The sequence below is a fragment of the Nannospalax galili genome, unplaced genomic scaffold, assembly GCF_000622305.1.
Source record: "Nannospalax galili isolate Female #2095 unplaced genomic scaffold, S.galili_v1.0 scaffold128, whole genome shotgun sequence".
Taxonomy (NCBI): domain Eukaryota; kingdom Metazoa; phylum Chordata; class Mammalia; order Rodentia; family Spalacidae; genus Nannospalax; species Nannospalax galili.
The window spans coordinates 5,337,631-5,358,793 of NW_008360322.1; the positions used below are offsets into that span (position 1 = coordinate 5,337,631).

At 38.5% G+C, this 21,163-nt stretch overlaps 1 protein-coding gene across 3 annotated transcripts in view; it reads left to right on the forward strand.

The window, feature by feature from the left end:
• Commd10 (COMM domain containing 10) overlaps window positions 1-21,163 on the forward strand; it is a 199,625-nt gene that overhangs the window by 22,744 nt on the left and 155,718 nt on the right. For 2 of the 3 annotated variants that reach the window (XM_008825278.3, XM_029559758.1), the window contains exon 5: window positions 18,627-18,737. The exons of the other annotated variant lie outside the window; for it this stretch is intronic. In XM_008825278.3, the coding sequence (XP_008823500.1) occupies window positions 18,627-18,737 (111 nt within the window). The remainder of the gene's footprint in view (window positions 1-18,626; window positions 18,738-21,163) is intronic. 3 annotated transcript variants of the gene reach the window in all.

Below are 21,163 nucleotides of genomic sequence, written 5' to 3' on the forward strand. Positions count from 1 at the left end.
GAAGAAAAGTGAGCAAGTTTAAAGTTTCAGTCAATGAGAGTGTAGACCTCAAAGCATTTACAGTTGTTACAGAGATTTTAGTGCCATTGAAGAGAAACTTGGCATTTTGCACTGGGACAGCAGGAAAAGTGTTCTGAGGGGAAGAACCCACCCATTGAAGGGTTCATCTTGTCAAAATGTGAATTCATTTGAAAGGAAAGAGCTGAACTGAGAATACTGCTGAAGGTTGGTATTTATTTTATTATTTATTTATTTATTTATTTATTTATTTAATTTATTTATGTCTTTTTGAGACAGGATCTCCCTGTAGCCCCAGCTGACCTGGAACTCACTATGAAGACGAGGATGGCCTTGAACTCACAGAGATCTGCCTGCCTCTGCCTCCTAAGTGCTGGGATTAAAGGTGTGTGCCACCACACCCAGTGAAGTTTGGTCATTCTTCAAAGTGTCTTATTTATTTATTTTAAAAATGGTCTGGCTATGTTGCACAGATTCATCAGGAATTCACTATGTAGCCCAGGCTGCCCTTGAACTCATGGTCATCCTCATGCCTCAGCTTCCTAAATTCTGGAATTACAGATGAATGGTACCATTCCTGACTTAAAAGTAGTGTCCTTGTAGGTTGTGGGGATCTCCTCCCCCATTAATGGGATAAACTCTAGTGTTGTTGTTTTTTCCTAATTTGAAAATATCTGGTAATTTCTCAGAAGCTCTGGTAATTTTCCAGAAGCTCTAGTAATTTCTCAGTACCTCCACTGATACCTGCCTCGGTTGAGATGAACATTTTCCCCCTGGATTAAGGCAGGTACTTCTTAGTGAATCTTTCAGTATCTACCCTTGCTTTCTTTAGTTTATTCTCATCTGTTATGGTTTGAATGTGTCCTACCAAATTCATAATTTGAGAACTTAATTCTCAGCGCAGCACTGTTGGGAGGTAGGTCCTGGGAGAAGACAATTAGGTGGTAGGGTCCCCCCAGGATGAATTAAGGCCATTGTAAAGGGAGGGAGTTAGTTATAAAGGAGTTTCCCTTCTTCCTTTCTGTCTCTCACATTCCCTCTCACCATGGTCACTGTGTGACCAGGTACAATGCCTACATTTTGGATTTCTTGTCCCTCAGAACCATGAAACATTATTCACAATTTACTCAGTCTGGGATATTCTGTTGCTACAGCTAAAAATAGCCTACAACATCTTAATAGAAGTCAAGGTAGGCTTGTCAAGTCTTCTATCCAGATCCCCCCACTGGCTTCTTTGAACTATTTTTTTGTTTGTTTTTTGAGATCTCCTGGTAGCCCTCTGGGCTGGAACTCGCTATGTAGAATAGGCTAGCCTCAATTTTCATAGAGATCTGCCTGTCTTTGCCTCAGTGCTGAGATTAAAGGCATGTACCACCACAGCTGGCCCAAGCCAAAGTTCTTCCAGAGACTTGGATCTTGTTCCCTGGTCTTTTACTGCTCTGCTGTATCCTCACTGCCTTCTTTCTTATCCTTTAGCCAGCCTGATTGAAGGCCTCTGCACTTGCTGATTCCCCTGACTGGAATTGTCTCACCCTAGGTAGACAGTGCTGCACTTACCTTTAGCCCTCGGTTGTTGCCTTCTCAGGTTTATCTATTCGTTTTTAATATTTATTTATTTTTATTTTATGTGTATGAGTGTTTTCCCTGCATGCATGTAAGTACATCATATGCATGCAGTGCCTGTAGAGACTAGAAGAGGGTATTGGATGCCCTGGAACTGGAGTTACAGATGGTTGTTAGCTGCCATGTGGGTGCTGGGAACTGAACCTCCATCCTCTACAAGAGCAGCCAGTGCTCTTAACTACTGATCCATCTATGTAGCCTCTCAGATTTATTTTTTAATTGCTTATTTTATTTTTGTGTGTGTCTGTGTCTATGTGTCTGTCTGTGTGTCTGTCTGCCTGTCTGCCTTGTCTGTGTCTGTAGGTGTGCACATGTGAGGTCAGAGGACAACTTTCAGGAGCTGGTTCTCTCTCCTTCCCCTGTTTAGAGCAGGGTCTCTCTCATGTCTGGGCTACACTGCATACCTGAATTTCCTGTGTATTCCCCTGTGTCTACTGCCCATCTCACTGTAGGACACTAGAATTGCAGATACATGCCACCACATCTGGCTTTTTATGTAGGTTCTGGGGATCAAATACAGGTTTCCAGGCTCCTGTGACCTCAGATTTTGATTTTCCTGGCCACTCTCTTTCCTGTCACCTCTCTACCATGTCCTGTCCCACCCTGTTTTTATGTTATCCTTATCTCTAGCTACCACATATTGTTTATTTGTTAATTTTCTTTCATTCCATTTGACTGTTAGCTTCAGGAAATAGGTATTTCTGTTTTTGTTTGTTTGTTTTTAGTATTACAACCGCAAGCCTAAAAATAGTACCTAGGATATTATACACATTTAATAAATGCTTGTTGAATAAATGTTTGGAACAGTTACAACACTGACTAGATAATGCCGGAGTTCTGGCAGTGATGCAGAGCAGGATGTTGTAGGTGTGGGAGTATCTATGTCTGCAGTACATGTCTATAAACGTATCATCTGTATAGCTGTGAACAATATTACTGCTTATAAGCTGTGAACAGCGTAAAAGGGGTTTCTGAGCTGTTAGGGATTTCTAGAATATTTGTGATAGGCCTGTGAGTTCAGTCTAGCCGACTTTCCAGTGATTCATATCTCATTGTCTTTGTGGTGAATCTCAGTGTTAAAATGTGAACCATCTCTCCCTCCTTCCCTCCCACCATCTCCTTTTTCCTTTCTCAGTGTTAATCTTTTAGTGTTAATCCTCCCCCTCCTCTCCTTGCTTAATGAGTAGGTGGAACCTTTATCCCATTCTGTCTTTTCCCCTTTAGAGATGTAGATCTCTACTGTTTATTTCTGTACATGATTCCTTACTTATTTATTGGTATTTGTTTTCCATAGATCCCCCCCCCCCATCAGTACCAGTAAAATTCTTACAGTGTACAAAATGCAGAATTCCATTATCAGCTGCCTGGACATTTGGAAATATGACTTGTGGAACTCTTGCAGTTGAAACTTAAGTTTTGGTGGCCTTGCTGGGTTCATAGGACAGCAGAGACCACTGCAGCCTTTGTTTCATTTCCATTCCTATTTAAAGATGAATAGGAAGCTAACAAGTGTGGTTTCATAGGTAATTTTCATAAACGTCAATACTATTTATACACAAATATGAATCATCATTATCCTAGAAACACCAAATTTTCCCTCAGATTGCATGCTTGTTGCTGTAAAATTAAAATGTATGTTGATAACCTTCAAGAAATACAACATATAAAATACTAGACAGTAAACATTTGTCTTAATGTAATTTGCTTTTTGCTCTTAGGGCTGGGGGAATGAAGCTTCCTTTACCTTTTTGAGTTTTAGACACCTTTATAATTAGGAATCTGTTATATACAAAAGCAAGGAACTTGTATTTCTTCAATTAAATTGCTTTTTAGTTTTGCAGTAATTTCTAATGTTATTCTGATGGCAGCTTCTTCTGACTTAAACTGGTCCTTCAGATTACAATTTAGTAAGCTGAGCCCCATTCCCGAATCCCTGTGGATCTCCTGGAGGATGCACAGACAACAGTTTACAACTTTGTTCATTTGCTTGGTGACTCTGACTGAGCTGATTGTAAGGGCCTTTTTCAGGTTCCCTAGCATCTGCCCTACCCTCTCTCCAACAGAATTTGAAGTGTAATCATCTGCTCTGATCTGTGGAATGCTGTTCGAGTGAAATCCATGGTATCATCCCTGTTTTCCTTTGGCACACTCTTGTTTCCTGAAGAAATAGCCTTTGTACAGTATGCTGGAAAGAATAGAAACCTCTCTGTTTTAGGGGAATATAAAATGTGAATCTGATATTTTAAACAAATGTTCAATTACACACAAGTGCAAATTGTTGTGGAATCATAAATACAGCCTTGTTTAGATTGACAAGTCAGCCTTCCCAACAGGTGTTACTGTCTTGGTAATGTGGGCTTATATGAGAAATGTTTCAGGAAGGAGCTGTGTAAAAAAGATTATACATCTAATTGAAAAAGCCCTTTTCCACTATATGAAAGACTTAGGAAAAGTTTTTAATCTGAAACTCAGTTCTACAAAGAATATGGAAAAGCTAACAGACATTATGGCAACTATGTAGGGGAATGTTTTGCTTTACTTAACAAACCAAATATCCAAGAACAGAGTGTAATTAAGATCTTAGCAAATTTTCCATAAATAAAAGAGATTTTTATTTATTAATATCCTTCACTTTCTCTTTATGATGTGCCTCTTGAAACAATCAGTTTTTGGACATGATTATAAATTTGCATGCAGTTGTAAGTGCAAAATTTTTTTTGCTGAGTACCAGTCCATAGTATGGTTAGAAAGTGGTTTAAGCATTCATTGGAAGGACATGTTAGTTACTTCTAGTTTGGGATCATAACAGATAAAGGTATATGTGAGTTTTGAGGGAGCTTAAGTTTTATGTCTTTAGAACAAATGTTTAAAAGTGTAATTATTAAGTCATATGGTGGTTGTAAGTTTGGTTTTTCTAAGAAACTCATTTCTACAGTGGCTGTATTGTTTTGCATCCCTACCAGGAATGTATGGAGGATTTCCTTTATCTATTTGCTAACATTTATTTTAACTGTTATTAAAAGTATCTAGTAAAATCTCATGTGGCTTTATGTGCATTTCTGCAGTAATTAATGATGGTCTGCATGTTTTTCATGTGCTTATTTGCCCATTGGGTCTCTTTTCTCTTGGGCTGTCTCTAAGTGTATTTTTTAATTTTAACTGTATTTTGTTATTTGGGCTCTTTGTTGATCTTAAATACTAACCCCTTGTCAGGTGCATGGTTTACTGCACCATCATTTCCTACTCTGCACCTTGACTCACCTTTTTTTTTTTTTTTGGTCTTTTTGAGACGGGGTCTCCCTGTAGCTTCAGCTGTCCTGGCACTCACTATGTAGACCAGGCTGGCCTTGAACTTACAGAGATCCACCTGCCTCTGCCTCCTGAGTGCTGGGACTAAAGGCGTGCGCCACCACACCTGGCTTTGACTCACCTTTAAAAAAATATTTATATTTTTTATTTTATGTGTATGAGTGTATTGCCTGCATGTATGTTTTTAAGTACACCTGTGTCATGCAATGTTTGTAGAGGTCAGTAGAGGGTATTAGAGGCCCTGGAACTGGAGTTAGGGATGGTTGTTAGCCATCATATGGGTGCTGAGAATTGAACCCCAGGTCCTCTGCAAGCACAGTCAATGCTCTTAACTGCTGACCCTTTTAATAGGGTCATTTGCAGAGCAGAAAATTTCTTTTTATTGAAGATTGATATACTAGTTTTTCTCTTTGGATTCTGCTTTTATTTTCAAATCTAAAAACTTTCCCTGGCCCTAAACTTTCCCTGTTTTCATTTAAAATTAGTTTAATATATATTTTGATTTTTCTTGAGACTTTTTCTATGTACACTAAAAACATTTGGTTGGCTTCTAAATAGTGAGATTACTATGTTCTGTTATTGATTTCAATTGGTACCATGGAGAACATTCTATGTGTATCAAAAGTAGCATACAAATCTATGACAGACATATCACATGGTGAGATTTAAAAATAGTTACAAAATCTCGAAATATGGTATTAACTCATTCAGAACAAAGAGCAAACATTTTAATAATAATAGAAATAAATTTACTTAAAATTCTTTGGATAAAGGATTCAGAATATAAAAATAAGCTCTAGGGGCTGGAGAGATGGGTCAGCAGTTAAGAGCACTGACTGCTCTTGCAGAGGACTGCGATTAGATTCCCAGCACTCACATGGCAGCTATGAACCATCCTTAACTCCAGTTCCAGGGGAATTGGAAGCCCTCTTCTGACCTCCGCAGCATTGTACGACATGGGTGCACTCACATACATGCAGGCGATATACTCATATACATAAAATAAAAATAATAAAATATTTAAAAAATCAGCTCTATAAGAGGCGTATTTGAAACAAATTGATACTGCACATTTGAAAATTGACAGCAATGTGTTTTATAAAAACAAAAGAAGCAGATGTGTGAAAAAGAGAAATTAGAGTTGTGGGCTAGAAATGAGTTTGTGCTTATGAACTAACAGAAAAAAAGCCTGGACTGGTTACTCACAGGGACAAGACTCAGATATTGTTGTAGTGGTGCCAGTAGGAAAATTGAGCCATGTCTAGAATGAATCATGGTATTAAATACATAGGAAGAGACTTTTGAAGGGAAAAGAGAATTTTATTACAGGTTTGAGCAAAGACCTGCCCTGAAATAAACAAGGAAGCGTGAAAAGGAATTTTTAAATTCCTATAATATTTAAAAGTTTTTTAAAGAGGCATAAAGAATTATTATGAAAATAATTGGTAGTGATCATGAACCAAAAGAAATGACTGGAAAGTAATATGCGTTTTTAATGTCCTGTTCACCAGGTGCTTTGCCAATACTTTTACATGTATCTTACTGACCACAAAAGCTCAATGCTTTGGTTAAATTAGATTTCCACAGTTTTACTCAAAATGAAGAATCTGAGGCTTGGATTAGGTGATTTGTCCGGTAGCGGGAGCTGGGAGGAACGGCCCTTGTACTTTGAACGCAGGCTTGATTGGTTGAAAAACGAGTGACATCAACAAAAATGCCAATTTCTTCCCATAGCGCTCAAAAAGTTTAAGCTACTTAAGATGACAGAAGAGGTTGGGAAGCCACACTTGAGGACTGTGTTATTTGCCTCCATTTGTGAAGATGCTACCTGAAAAATGTGACTTCAAATTTGTCCTACAGCACATCTAAAGAAATGTATTGTGCTGTATTAGCCTTTTTAACCTCTCTTTGCCCAGTGTCCCCCAAAGATCTCCACACTTCTTTGCACAGGTTAAATGTCCCTCATATGAAATGCTTGGGACCAGAAGTAGTCCAGATTTTATGGGGTTTTATTTTGTTTGCTTTTTTTTTTTTTTTGGAATATTTCCTAGACTTTTCCAGTTGAATACCCCCATGTTGAAAATACATGATTTCAAGTGCCCTGAAATCTCAAACTCTGTGCAGCATGGTATCTTTGAAAAATTACCAGATTTTGAATGACTTTTGGATTTTGGATTTCTGGATCTGGAATGTTCAAACTACATACCTCTTCAAGCGATTTTTCTCTCCCATCTATTACTAGTATTGAAAAAAATAATAGGTATTTCTTTTAAAATCTGGGTAATGGAAGATAATAATTTCTGCCTTTTATCTTCCATCTTTCCCTCACTGAATAACGAGACCCAGTCAGCCTGTCTACCTTTTAGAATTCTATTGTTGGCTTGCTATACATGACTATTCTGCCTTTTCTGATAAATGACCTTGAAGTGTGTTCTTTGACTTGAAGTTTGTGGTATCTGACATTGCTATAGCCTGTGCAGCCTTCTTTGTGTGCCGGTTGTATGGCATTCCTTTTCTCTCATCCAAAAATTTTAATACTACTATTTTAGAGAGCTACTAGTTAAAATTTAGCTGCTACCTTACTTCGTGTGTGTGTGTGTGTGTGTGTGTGTGTGTGTGTGCACTTGCATGTACATGTAGAGGGCAGAGGTTGATTGTTCTTCACCTTACTTTTTTGTGGGGGGAGGGATGTCTTTTTGAGACAGGGTCTCCCTCTAGCCCCAGCTGTCTGGAACTCACTATGTAGACCAGGCCTGTCTGAAACTCACAGAGATCCGCCTGCCTCTGCCTCCCAAGTGCTGGGATTAAAGGCAACCATGCCCAGCTCTTCACCTTACTTCTAAAAAATACTTTGTTTGTCCAGTAGCAGGGAGCTGGGAGGAATGGCCCTTGGTCTTTGAACATAGGTTTGGTTGGTTGAAAAACAAGTGACATTAGCAATGACTCATGGTATGAGTGTATTGTATTACCTGCATGTGTGTAAGTGCACTTGTGTTGTGCAGTGCCCGTGGAGGTCAGAAGAGGGTATCGCAGTCCCTGGAACTGGAGTTTTTGGACAGTTGTTAGTGGCCATGTGGGTACTGGGAATTGAACCCAAGTCCTTTGCAAGAACAGCCAGTGCTCTTAACTGCTGAGCCATCTCTGTAGCAGCTCTTCACCTAATTTTTGAGATTAGGTCTCTTGCTGAGCCCGAAGCTCACTGATTGGCTAGATTGGGTATTCAGTGAGCTCCAGGAATCTTCCCATATATGCTCGTGAGTGCTGGGGTTACAAATGTGTGCCTCTGTGCCTGGCATTTTACATGGGTACTGAGTATCTGACTAAGCTCTTTGTGCTTGCGTGGAAAACACTTTATAGATTGGCCATCTGTCCAGCCATATTTATTGTTTTTTAGTTTTAATGAATTAATATTATGGCCGTTTTTGTTAATTGGATGTGTTCAGAATTATATTTTACAGACCAATTATGATAATTTAAGATTACATTGAAATTTCTACATGGAAATTAGAGGGAGAAGAAAATCACATATTAGCTAACTAATCAGTAATATTCTCAAGTAAGAAGTAGTGTCCATTAGATGCTTAACAACTAATATAGTAACAGTTTTGACATAGCTGAAAAATACTAAAATTATTAGTGATTTATTTTCCATGCGTGTTGTAGTTTGCTTTCTGTTGTTGTGATGAACACCGTGACCAAAATCAACTTGGGGAGGAAAGGATTCATTTCAGCTTGCAGGTTACAGTCCGTTATTGAGGGAAGCCAAGACAGGAACTTTAGGCAGGAACCTGGGAGGCAGGAACTGACGCAGAAACCATGGAGAAATGCTGCTTACTGGCTTGCTTTCCCTGGCCTGCTTAGCTACCTTTCTTTTATAGCCAACCCAATCCTAGGGCGGCTAACCCACCAGCCAAGGGGTGGCATCACCCATTGTAGACTGGCCCTCTTACAACAATTAGCAATTGAGAAAATGCTTCACAGACATGACCATAGGCTCCTCTGATCAAGGAAATTACTTGATTGAGGTTCTCTCTTTCCAGGTGTGTCAGGTTGACAAACAAGATTAGCCATCATAAGTCCACCCTTTGCCAGTTTGACATGTGAACACATCCCTCTTAAACCATAACCTTTCCTTTCTTGTTTGTCCCCAAGTTCTTATGTTAATTTCACAATTTAAAACACAGTACACCTTTAAAATATTTTATTATTTTTTATTTTATGTGTATGAGTGTATTACCTGCATGTAGGTAAGCACACCCGTGTCGTGCAATGCCTGCGGAGGACAGAAGAGGCTGTTGGATCCCCTGGAACTGGAGTTACAGACAGTTGTTAGCTGCCATGTGGGTGTTGGGATTTGAACCCAGGTCTTCTGTAAGAACAGTCAGTGTTCTTAACCGCTGAGCCATCTCTCCAGCCCCATAGTACACCTTTAAAAGTCCCACAGTTAGCCAGGCATGGTGGTGCACGCCTTTAATCCCAGCACTTGGGAGGCAGAGACAGGCAGATCTCTGTGAGTTCAAGGCCAGCCTGGTCTACATAGTGAGTTCCAGGACAGCTGGGGCTACAGAGAGACTATCTCAAAAAGACTAAAAAAAAAAAAAAACAACAAAAACCCACAATTTAAAATTTCTGTTACTTAAAATTACATAAAAGTTTGATATCTCTTTAAAATAATCCAAAGTCTCATAACTGTGGGCTCCTGTAAAATCAAAAACAAAATTAAATGCTTTTTATTCAAAAGGGAAAGATCAGGACATTAAAAACAACCATACTTAAATCAACCATGTTCTAGAAATCAGTGTCCAGCATCTGGGACTTAATCATGATCTTCTGGGCCCCAAAGGACTTGGGCAATCCCACTTCTATGGCCCTGCCATTCACAACACACACAGCTTGTCTGGTAGGCTCAGGCTGGCTCCACTCTACACCTTCCACCACCCTAGGTGGTCATCCCATGGTTTTGGCATCTTCAGTATGCTGAGTCTCTACTGCAACTGAGCTTGCATCTTCTCTAATGGCCTCCTGACCTCTTTGAGGGAATCCAGACCTGTCGTCACATGATGCCAAGCCTCAGCTGCTTTCCATGACCCCTTCATTCCATCAAAACTACTACATGAGGGACACTAACACATTGTCAAGTTCAGCTTCCAGCTTGAGATGAATCCTTGGCTTTCTGCACTGCAGCTTTTGTGTGCTGACCCTGAGGAAATACTACCCTAAAGATTTCACTTCAGTGATGATGGTCTCTTAATCATAGCTAGTTTTTCAGCTCCAGCTAACCATCATCCATTGTCCTAGGAAAGCAAAAGTTTCACTTCCACAGATTCTTAATTCAAATATATCCCACAAATGGCTCTCATAGTGTTTTTAAGGGACTCTTAAATTTCCCTCTGAAACTTCACAAGCCAGGTCTCCATCATCTGCACCTTTCTCAACATTCCTGTCTTCCAGGCTCCCATAACAGCTCTTTAAGCTCTGAGCACTTGGTAGCCTTTCCAGTCCAAAATGCTTCCACAATCTTCCAAACCAAGAAAACATGGTCAGGTCCATCACAGCAACAACCCCACTCTCTACTGCTAACTTTTGTTTTAGTTTGTTTTCTGTGACTGTGATAAAACAGTGACCACAAGCAACTTGGGGAGGAAAGGGTGTATTTGGCTCTCAGGTCCATCTTTGAGGAAGGCCCAGGCAGGAGCTAAGGCATAGAATATGGAGGAACTCAACTTACTGGCTTGATCCCAGGCTTATGGTTAACTGTCTTATAAAGCCCAGGTCCACCTGCCTAGGGATGGTACTGCTCACAGTGGGCTGGGCTCGGCTCTCCTACATCTGTTAGCAATCAAGAAAATGCCTCGTGGATATTCACACAGGCCAATCTGATGGAGGAAATTCCTCAGTTGAGATTTCCCTTTTCCTGGGTATTGTCAAGTTGACAACCAAGATTAGCTATCACAGTGTATTTACTTTTACTTGTTGACATTTAAACCTGTAATATTAAGATATAAGAACTATAAGAACCTTAAATTTTAAATTTGGATATGAGTATTGCAACAAAATTCTGAGCATTTTAATATACAAATGTAGAATATATTCAGGACAAAATTTTATTGTAAATAGTACTGAATGCAGCTAAGCTAGCATAAGGCAGAAATCTGCACTAAATTTTGTTTCACATGTAATTACGATATTGATGACATCTATATTTACTTCTCAATATGGGTCTCAGAGGAATAATCACCTTGGCAGAGGAACTGGCTCTTGTTCATATTTATATTATCGATGCTTATTTTAGATCTGGCAAATAGTATAGTAATATGTTCCAAGCAATGTAAGGAATTAGATCCTTCCTAAGCTTTTAAGACATTGGTATTTTTTGAACTATATATAGGACTTATGTAGAATACTCCTTAATTTGCATTTTTCTATGGTTTCTTAATTATTTTTTTCATTAGCCTACTGTATAAGTGATATTATAGACTTCAAATACATGAACCTGATAGGCTTGGTGATCATTTGCTTCTTTGCTCATGTTCATTTTGATCTCATAGGTTAGGTGGTGAAAGGTTTCAGCACTGAATCTTGGGAGAAGCTGCTTTAACGTATTTTACATTGATGATTATGGAGAGACTCAGATGTACTTTTTTTTAGAGATAGGATTTTTAGTACAGGCTAGTCTCACACTCTCACTCTGCAGTTGAGGATGGCCTTGAACTTGGCATGTGCCACACATCTGGTTAAGCCTTATTTGGGGGAACCCAGGGCCTCCTTATCAGGCAAGCACTCCTGGCTGACTCCCATCCCAGCCGTCCTCTGCTTTTATAAAGCATCCACTGATGAGTCTCACTGGAGTCAGTTTCTTAGAAGTTTGATTTTGATGTGATCTAGACTTAGAAGTTGTAGTAAGAAATAAGGAATGCCCATTTGTTCTTCACTTTGACTAGTTGTTTGCTTTGTTTTATATTTTATTCTGTGAAATGTACATAAGAGGATCTACCTCACAGTGGGGCTTGATTTTCTCTGTTTTCTAGTTTCACTAGAAAAAGAGTTTGGTTTTCTTTTTCTTACTTCTTTGTATTCCCGTATTCTTTAATAATTGTAATTAATCTTTCAGCAGTCTCTCTTCATTTAAAGTATCTGGATACTGATCGTTTCTCTGTGACTTCATATGTCAGTGTGTAAAATGCCCAGACATGAACTTAGCAGTTTTATTTACTTTATTTTCTTTAGTGTGTCATGTGGGCATGGGAAAACATTTCTAGATCACGAAATTCAACAGAGGAGCTTGTGAAAATAAACCAAACCAATACATTTTAGTTATGAGTCTTTTAAAAATTGGTTTTCCTTGTGTAAACTTCTGGATACTGTTAGATTCAACAGGTAGAGAGTTTCTGTCATGTGCTGAGTATTTATTATTCTAGGCACTTTGAATACAACATCCAAGCCTCTGTTCTTGAGGAACTTGGATAATAAGCAACAGTCACCAAATGCTTAAGTACAACTGATATTGTGGTAGATAGAAAAAAGCCGTGTAAGAAACAAAGCAAGTCAAATAGTGACACACTTGGCTCGCTCTCTGTTACCCGTGGACTAGGAATTCAGCTTGTGAGTTTATTAGCTCTGCTTGTCTGGTTGTGGATATCTTTTGGATCAGCTATTTTCAGTGATAGTTGAGGCCATAGATCTAATCTGGGAGTGTTTTACTTAGATTTGGAGAGAGGATGGTGATGAAGTTGTAAATGGATGCAGTTGTAAATGTGTGAGCTCTTTAGTCTATACCTTTCAGTTAGCAAGTGGGGTAATCTCCAATTAGTAACTTATAAAATTAAAGTTCTCTCTTTTTGTCAAATGACTCATTGCTTTGTAATGATTTTCTAAAATGAGTATGCATAGTAAATTTAATGTTATAAATATATCAGTTTAAAATGCTTGTGTTTAAGTATCAAAGTTAAAATGCTTTGTAGTTTCTTGCATTGATGATTTTAAATGTAAGATATTTTTCAGAGTCATAATGTAAAATATGAGCACAGAAAGATATTCATAGCTGTATTATTATAAATACATACAATACATACCTGTTTAAGAACAGAATGGGCAGATTGGAAGTAACATGGAAGTGGAAAAGTTAGGACCAGAAATATCACTAATATGTGATAATATAGCATTTGCTCCTTCATAAGTTAGTGAGGTAGATATTATTTCCTCCAGTTTGAAGATGAGTAAATTGGAGTTCAGAGAAGTTGCTTGCTTAAAGACAACTTGTAAAGAATTCCACAGTTCACATTCTCAATTGTTATTAACCCCAATGACAGGTATAGGGTAATACTCTTCATAAAAATGTGTCTAGGCAGGCTTTGGTCTCTAGATAGTGAATTCTGAGAGACACAGAGACAGAGATTTAGATTGATTGATTGATTGATTGATTGATTGATTGATTGTAAAGAAGCCACCAAATGTTGGCTCTGGAGGTTGTAATTCTGACTTCTTACAAAGCTATATTCTACTGGAAATATAAATGATGTTTTTAACTCCTTTCTGCCATTCATTTTAATGTAAGTACTCCCTTATAAACATATATAATGTGATTGATCACTTACTTGAGAAGAGTCTTGTAGTGTTGACCTTGTCAGGGCTGTTGCAGGTACAAAGATACAAAAATGATTGACACCTGCTCTGTCAAGATGGATATTGCAATCTACTTCCAGAAGATAGAGATGTAGGCAAACCATTACCATATACTGATGTAAATATTAATAGAGAAGGAAACAGTGTATGGAGAAGCAGGGTGGCAAACTCCAGAGGGAAGGGAAAGGAAAAACTACAGAAGTAACATAGGAGCAAACACAGACATGGGAATGAGCAGTGAATTCTGGGAGTCACGTTTGGTTCAGTGTGGCTAGATTATAAACAGTTACTAAAGTATGTTACAACACAGGGTCAGAAAGGTAGGTCATTTGTATATTCTGATGGGATTTGTTTACCAGACTTTGGACTTAAAATATTTAGATTGTATTTTGTAAGACAGCTATTGAATGCTATTAAGAAGGAAAATGGAATTTTAAGATTGAGTTGGACAGAGGATCTCTTAGTTTCTTTCTATTGCTGTGATAAACACACTGACTAAAACCAACTTGGGGAGGAAAGTGTTTATTTGACTTACAGCACAGTTCGTCATCAAGGGAAGTCAAAGGCAGGAACCTGGAGCACAGACCATGGAGATACACTGCTTACTGTCTTGTTCCCCTGACCTGTGTTCATCCTGCTTTTTTATATAAGTCCACCTGCCCAGGGGTAGCATTGCCCACAATGGGCTGGGCCCTCCCACATCATTCAACAATCAAGAAAATGCCTCATAGACATGGCCATAGGCTAGTCCAATGGAGACAGTTCCTCAATTGAGTTTCCTTTGAATCAGGTTTGTCAAATTGACAACTAAAGTTATCCAGCACAATTGACCCCTTGTCAAACACATCACTTTAAACCACAGCCTTTCCATATCTTGCCCTTAAGTGTATTAGTCAGTGTTCTCTAAAGAAACAGAACTGATAAAATGTATGTGTGTGTGTATATATATATATATATCACTGTGCCACACTGGAGAGGCTGAGAATCCAGTAGTTGCTCAGTCCACAAAGCTGGGTATCTCAGCAGTCCCAATCTGTTGCTGAAGGCCTGAAGGATTCCTGGAGATCTGCTAGTCTCCTGTCTATATTGGAATTCGAAGAAGTTGGTTCTACTGTCAGTGGAGGAATGCCACAAGATAAATTCACCAGTGAGAGAGAAGGCAAGCAGGCAAAGTAAGAGCTCCCTTCTGCCATGGCATTTTATATGGGCTGCCATCAGAAGGTAACACCCACATTTAGGGTTGGTCTTCCAGCATCAAATAATCCAATCAAAAAAGTCTCTCTCATTTCAGTTAATTCCAGATCCAGTCAAGTTGACAACCAAGATTAGCCATCACACCAAAATTATGATATTAATATTAATATTACAACATAAAACAGTACAACTTTAAAAGTCCTACAGTCCTTAAAAAAATCCGAACACTTTAAAAGTTTGAAGTCTCTTTTAAAAGTCTTTTTAACTGTGGGTTCTTATAAAATCCAAAACAAGTACTGTCTTATTTCAAAAGGAATGAATTGGGCACACTTAAGCAGAACCAAAGCCCAGCAAAGTAGCTCAGTGTTGGATTCATTCATGATCTTCTGGATTCATTTAATGATCTTCAGGGCTCCAAAGGGCTTGGGCAGCTCCACTTCTGGCTCTCTCATCCACAGTACACACAGCTTGTCTTGCAGGCTCAGACCAGCTCCACTCCATACCTGCTGCTGCCCTTGGTGGTTGTTCCATGGTCCTGGCATCTCCAATAGGCTGGGGTCTCTACTGAAACTGAGGCTGCACCTTCACCAATACGCTCTTCTAGCCTTTCAGGGTACAAAGCTTCAGTGTCTTTCTATGACCCCATCAATACTGGGGATCTTCACCAAAACCGAGGCTGTACCTTTACCTATGGCCTTTCCTGACCTTTCACAGTGCCAACCCTCAGCTGCTCATCAGGACTGCTTCATGATTTCAAAACCAGTACCATATAGGAGACTCTTACACATTACTAAGTCCTGCTTCCAACTTGAGATAGAGCCTTAGCCCCCTGTGGACCACAGCTTCTGTGTGGTTACCCTGAGGAAATACTTCCCAGATTTCACCTTAGTGATACTGGTCTCTTATTACTCACAGCTTAGTTTTTCAGCCCCAGCTGACCAGCATCGATTATCCCAGTACAGCAGAAAAGGTTTCATTTCAAAAAATTTTTAAGTCATAATATATCACAAAAACAGCCTTGATAGAGTCTTTGCTTCCCTTAAAAAATCACAAGCCAGGCCTCCATCCTCCATATTTCTTTTCAGCATTACTGTTCCAAGCTCCACAGCAACAACTTACTAAGCTCTGAACACTCAATGGCTTTTCCAGACCAAAGTTGCAGACACTTCCACAATCCTCCAGACACATGTAGTCAGGTTGATCACAGCATTATTCCACTCGCTGATGCTAATTTCTGTCTTAGTTTCTTTCTATTGCTATGATAAAGGCACTGACCAAAACCAACTTAGGGAGGAAAGTGTTTATTTGATTTACAGCATAGTCCATCATCTAGGGACGCCAAGGCAGGAACCTAGAGCACAGACCATGGGGGAATGCTGCTTACTGGCTTGCTCCCCTGTCTGTGCTTAGCCTGCTTTCTTACATAATACAGAATCACCTGCCCAGTAGTGGCACTGCCCAGAGTGGGCTCGGCCCTCCCACATCACTCAGCAATCAGGAAAATGCCCAGTAGATATGGTCACAGGCCAATCCAATGGAGGCTGTTCTTCAATTGAAGTTCCCTATTACCAGGTGCGTCAAATTGTCAACTAAAACTATCTAGCATAGAAGAGCAAGTACCCAGTTAGAAGTAGTTTGGGAAAAGATGAATGATGAGGGTCTGAACTAGGTTAAGAACTTTGGAAAATATTTGAAAGGTATTACAAAGTTGGGTGACTAAAATGTCTTTTATTTATAATGCTTTGAAGTTTTCTGCTTCAATACTGCCAAAAACTCAGGTAAGCAGATAGCTCAGGTAGAGTCACTTCTGTTTTGTCTGAGGAGTTGAAATCTTGAAAGATTCTGACTTAGCCAGGGACTAGGGAGCAATGGCTTAAGTATGAACCAAGGCAGAACTTTCAACTTTAATGCTCTGTTCCATGGCCTCACACCAATTTTACCCATCACCAAGGCATATGTGAATGAATGCATGGATAAGGTCATCTAAATAAGGTCAGCCAAGTACTTCATAGGTCCATATGGATACCCAGAAGTTAATTTTCATGATATTAATAATGACATTTTGGCTTATTGAAGGGGCTGTTCTTGTGACTGTTGAAAACAATGGCAGGTTTTATCGAGATTGTTCTGATCAATGCTAAAGGGCTACCATTCTTAGCATCCATAATATGTACCACTAAACTGATATTTTTTACTTGTTGAGGATTATGGATTATGCCTCACCCTCCATTATCTATAACCTCTAAAAGTACCAGGAAAAGCACAGCTGTATCTAATTTCCCATCACATCCTCTTTCACATAGATAACACTTTCATTGCTTTGTTTCCAACTCAGCGTTGAGTCACCACTGTGATTCTGTCTGTTCAACAGTCTTTCAAGTTAAGTGATTAGTATTCGGCACAAGTAAACATTGCCATGAGGCTGCCATTCTTACCCTGCATAGCAAAGGTAGTTTTGCTGAATCCACCATGAAGGCTATCTTGTCAAAGATGTCTAATGCTTGCACTTTACAAAACTTCCCTAAATTCTGAAACTTGACCTTTATAGGGCATAGGACATTGACTCTAAAACTGTATGTTCATACTTCTGAGATTGGAAGAACAGATAATCTAGTTTCATAATTAAATAGTTCCATAAAGCTGTGTTTATACTGTGCAATATTTTAAAAGAAAACAAACTGCCACAGTCTATCATATTTTGTATTGTGTTAGTAAAGTCAAAGGAAATAGTTTCTATCATAATTTAGAACCACAGTAAGTTAGCATACTTTGGAAAATATAATGATCTCATTGGTAATATTACCTGCTAACATTTTAGCATCTCTTACCTGGCTCTATTCTGTTTGCTTATTAACTGTGCCTCAAGGTATGACTCTTGTATGTGGATATATTAGTTTCCCTCTAAGTGAAAAGGATAAAAGAAAGAAGGAAAGGAGGGAGGGAGCCAAAGAAAGCCTTCCCCTTTCCCCTCCTAATGCAAACATTTTGAAAGGCAGTAGGAGATACTAAAGAATTTTCACCCAAATATACTATTTACTAGTTTGAAATTTGTAACCTTTTTAACATACAAGTTTTTGAAATGCTATTTTAGAATAGTGATAAGGTTTTTAAAAAACCATTGGCCCAGCTGGATGTGGTGGCACATGACAATAATTCCAGAACTTGGGAGGTGGGGCAGGAAGATCAGAAGTTCAAGATCACCCTTGACTATATAATGCATTTGAGGGACTACATAGTGTGTTTATGAAAAAAAAAAAAAAAAAAGCCAGCCAGGTGGATCTCTTTGAGTTCAAGGCCAGCCTGGAATACATAGTGAGTTCCGGGACAGCTGGGGCTACAGGGAGACCCTGTCTCAAAAAGACCCCCCCCCGAAAGAAAAAGCCAAAATAATACCCATCCCAAAGTCCCACCTATTTGCTCTGTATTTACTTGTCTGTTGCTGTGATAAAACACCATGACTTAGGCATTTTTTAGAAGGAAGAGTTTATTGAGCTTACAGTTCCAGAGGGATAAGAGTCCATCATGGTGGGGAGGCATGGCAGGAGGACGCCAGATCAGACACTCCCATTGAAACCACCACAGGCTCTTTGTGTGTACTTGGTTGTCTAGAATTTTTTATTTTTAGAATAGGGTATGTTAAAGACCACTTTTACTGGTGAATTTGACAGGCTGGTTAAGAGGCCAGTCTCATGAGTCCAGAGGGCAAATCTGTAGAATGCAGGTTAAAGGAGCCCTGTGAACTGACTTCCTACTAAGTCTAAGCTATTTGTGTTGATTTCTGCTGAGTGGAAATTGGCTTAAAGTTGACTGTTTTCTTGCTTCTATACCATCTGATTCCATTCTGCACTTGTCTTTTGTAGCTAGAGACAGTTGGGTGGCAGCTTAACCTTCAAATGGCTCACTCTGCCCAAACAAAACTGAAGTCTCCCCAAGCTGTGTTACAATTCGGAGTTGGCGATGAAGACTCGAAGGTGAGAATTTGTGCCCTATTGAAAAGAGGGATTTTGTTTGATAGGTCTTACACTTTATTGATCACAGAGTCTGGATTTAAGATTTAAACATAAATCCGCTAAAATTAAATAAGGCTTAATAAATTGCCAGATACTTTATTTATAATGGGTTTTGATGTCAGATTTAAATATGCTATTTATCTAAAGAAACATTTTATCTTGCAAGCAGCTTCTTACATAAGCCTGTTTCATAATGCCGTCTATAATTTCTGCAAGGTTAAAATTTAGTGGAGAACATATTAAATTAATGCTTTAATGTTTTAGATGTTTCTAGATACTCTGTGTGTGTGTGTGTGTGTGTGTGTCTGTCTGTCTGTCTGTGTCTTTGTGCATTTTGAGCTGCATATACAAAGAGAAGAGGATGTTTATTGTCTGGCCAAGGCCTGGGATACTATGATCATCCTAATTACATTTTGTTGTATGTACTGTGTATTCTTGTCTCTGAATCTTAACTCTTGCATGATAGAATTTTGTATTAGTCATAACATCACAGGGCGGTTTCTCCTGTAGCATGAATTTTTGAATAACCTGACCATAATTATCAAAGATGAAATAATTACCGAGGAAAATTCCTACTGTGGCATGTAGAGAAATGTATTTCCTCCATTTGTCAAATGGCTGCATTTATAATGGGCATCAAAGGGTGGGACTTGTTCCTCTTCAGTAGCCTGTTCATTATTATTTATATTGTAGGCATTTCTGTCTTTTTTTAAGAACCAGGACTGCTGGCTAGCCTAGGTTATGTGACTACAAAATTTTAATGTGGTAGATTTTCCACTGGAAAAAATAATATAAACTTACTGGTTAAGAGTCAAACTGAGAAGTATGTTATACACTCTGCAGTTTTGTAGTGGTTTAGTCTTGAGCATGGTACTTAATCTTAGTGAGTGTATTTCTTTCTTTGTAGCATGTAGGTTGTATCTTGTGGGATTTTTGTGAGGATTAAATACCTGTGGTGTATCGATCAATTTATTAGTGAATTAGCCCAATTGAGTACTATTGTGATAAATAGTAAGTGCTGGTTGATACCATCATATCATCAATAAATTTTGGGGCGAGGGAGCTTAAATACAAATTAGTAAATCCTTTTGCTTTAGGCCAAAGTTCTGGCTACATTTATTTGCTAATGAAATTATTGACATTTTCTTTTCTGATTTCTTATGTCATTTCTCTCTTTTTTTTAAAATCATATTTTTAATATTTTTGCTTAGTGGGTTCGGAAGAGTGAAAGGAGAGCCTGAAAAGTCCTCTTTCCCCCTATGAGCCAAGCAATGCTTTAGATTTAGGAGAATGATCTGGAGCTCACTGGAGTAGACTGGGACTTACTTCATGTGTGGAAGTATGAATACATTTCCAAGTAGCTCTAGACCTCAGTGTTACTGTTTATTTCAAGAAGCAGCCAATTGGGTGCTGGGAACCAGACCTGGGTCCTCTGCAAGAGCAGCCAATACTTTTAACAGCTGAGCCATCTCTCCAGCCCCCTTAAATATATATTTTATAAAAGAGTTGTCTTTAAAATGCACATATTAAAATAGTGAGGTGATTAGAGTGTAAATTATGAGAGAATATTTGGGTGGTGTTTACTTTGGAGCTGCTGAACTGAAAACTTACTGTAATTCACCAGAGTGTGTGGTTTCTAAGAAACCCTTTTCTTCACTTCTAGCATACACATGAGCAATGTAGCCTGCAGTGAAGTTTTAATTTGCTATCACACTAGATAACATTGTTTGGCTCTGTTATCTTTGCCCTTAGAACATTTCTGTCTCAAGGCTTTCCTGTTTTGCTACTATTTTTATCATGACAAATGGATGATGTAGCTTTCTGAAAGTATTTGGATATATAGTCTACTTATTTTCAGCTAATGTCCTTACTGTTTGTCTCCTGGATTTTGCAAAGTAAGATTATTTTTCTGTTTCATAGATACTTTAAAATGAGTTTTGGGAGATTTTGTTTTGTTTTGGTTTTTGGTTTATTTCATTAGGGGGCAGTAGAGCACTTTGCTCACCTAACTATTTCTGACAGTCACAGTATTATTTAAAATAACATTCAGAATAATTTGTGAAGTCAGTAGTTGTGGGAAATGGTGTTTACATTTCTAATCTGTTTATAACAATGGAGTTCTCTTGTTTCCATCAACAGAATTAATTCCTATTAATCAGATATGTATAGAACAAATAAATGAACTCATCATGAGTCAGCTTTTGTTAATGTCTGTGATCATTTGCCAAACTGTCCATTATTAAAAAGCCTCCTTCACTGTTGACTTTTTTGTTTCATTATGTCACTTACATTTATTCTTTTATAAGAAAAAGGAATAAAATAGCCCCCAAGGTAATTGAATGGCTAGATTAGGTTATAGTTTAATTAATTCCAGGTTTATATATATA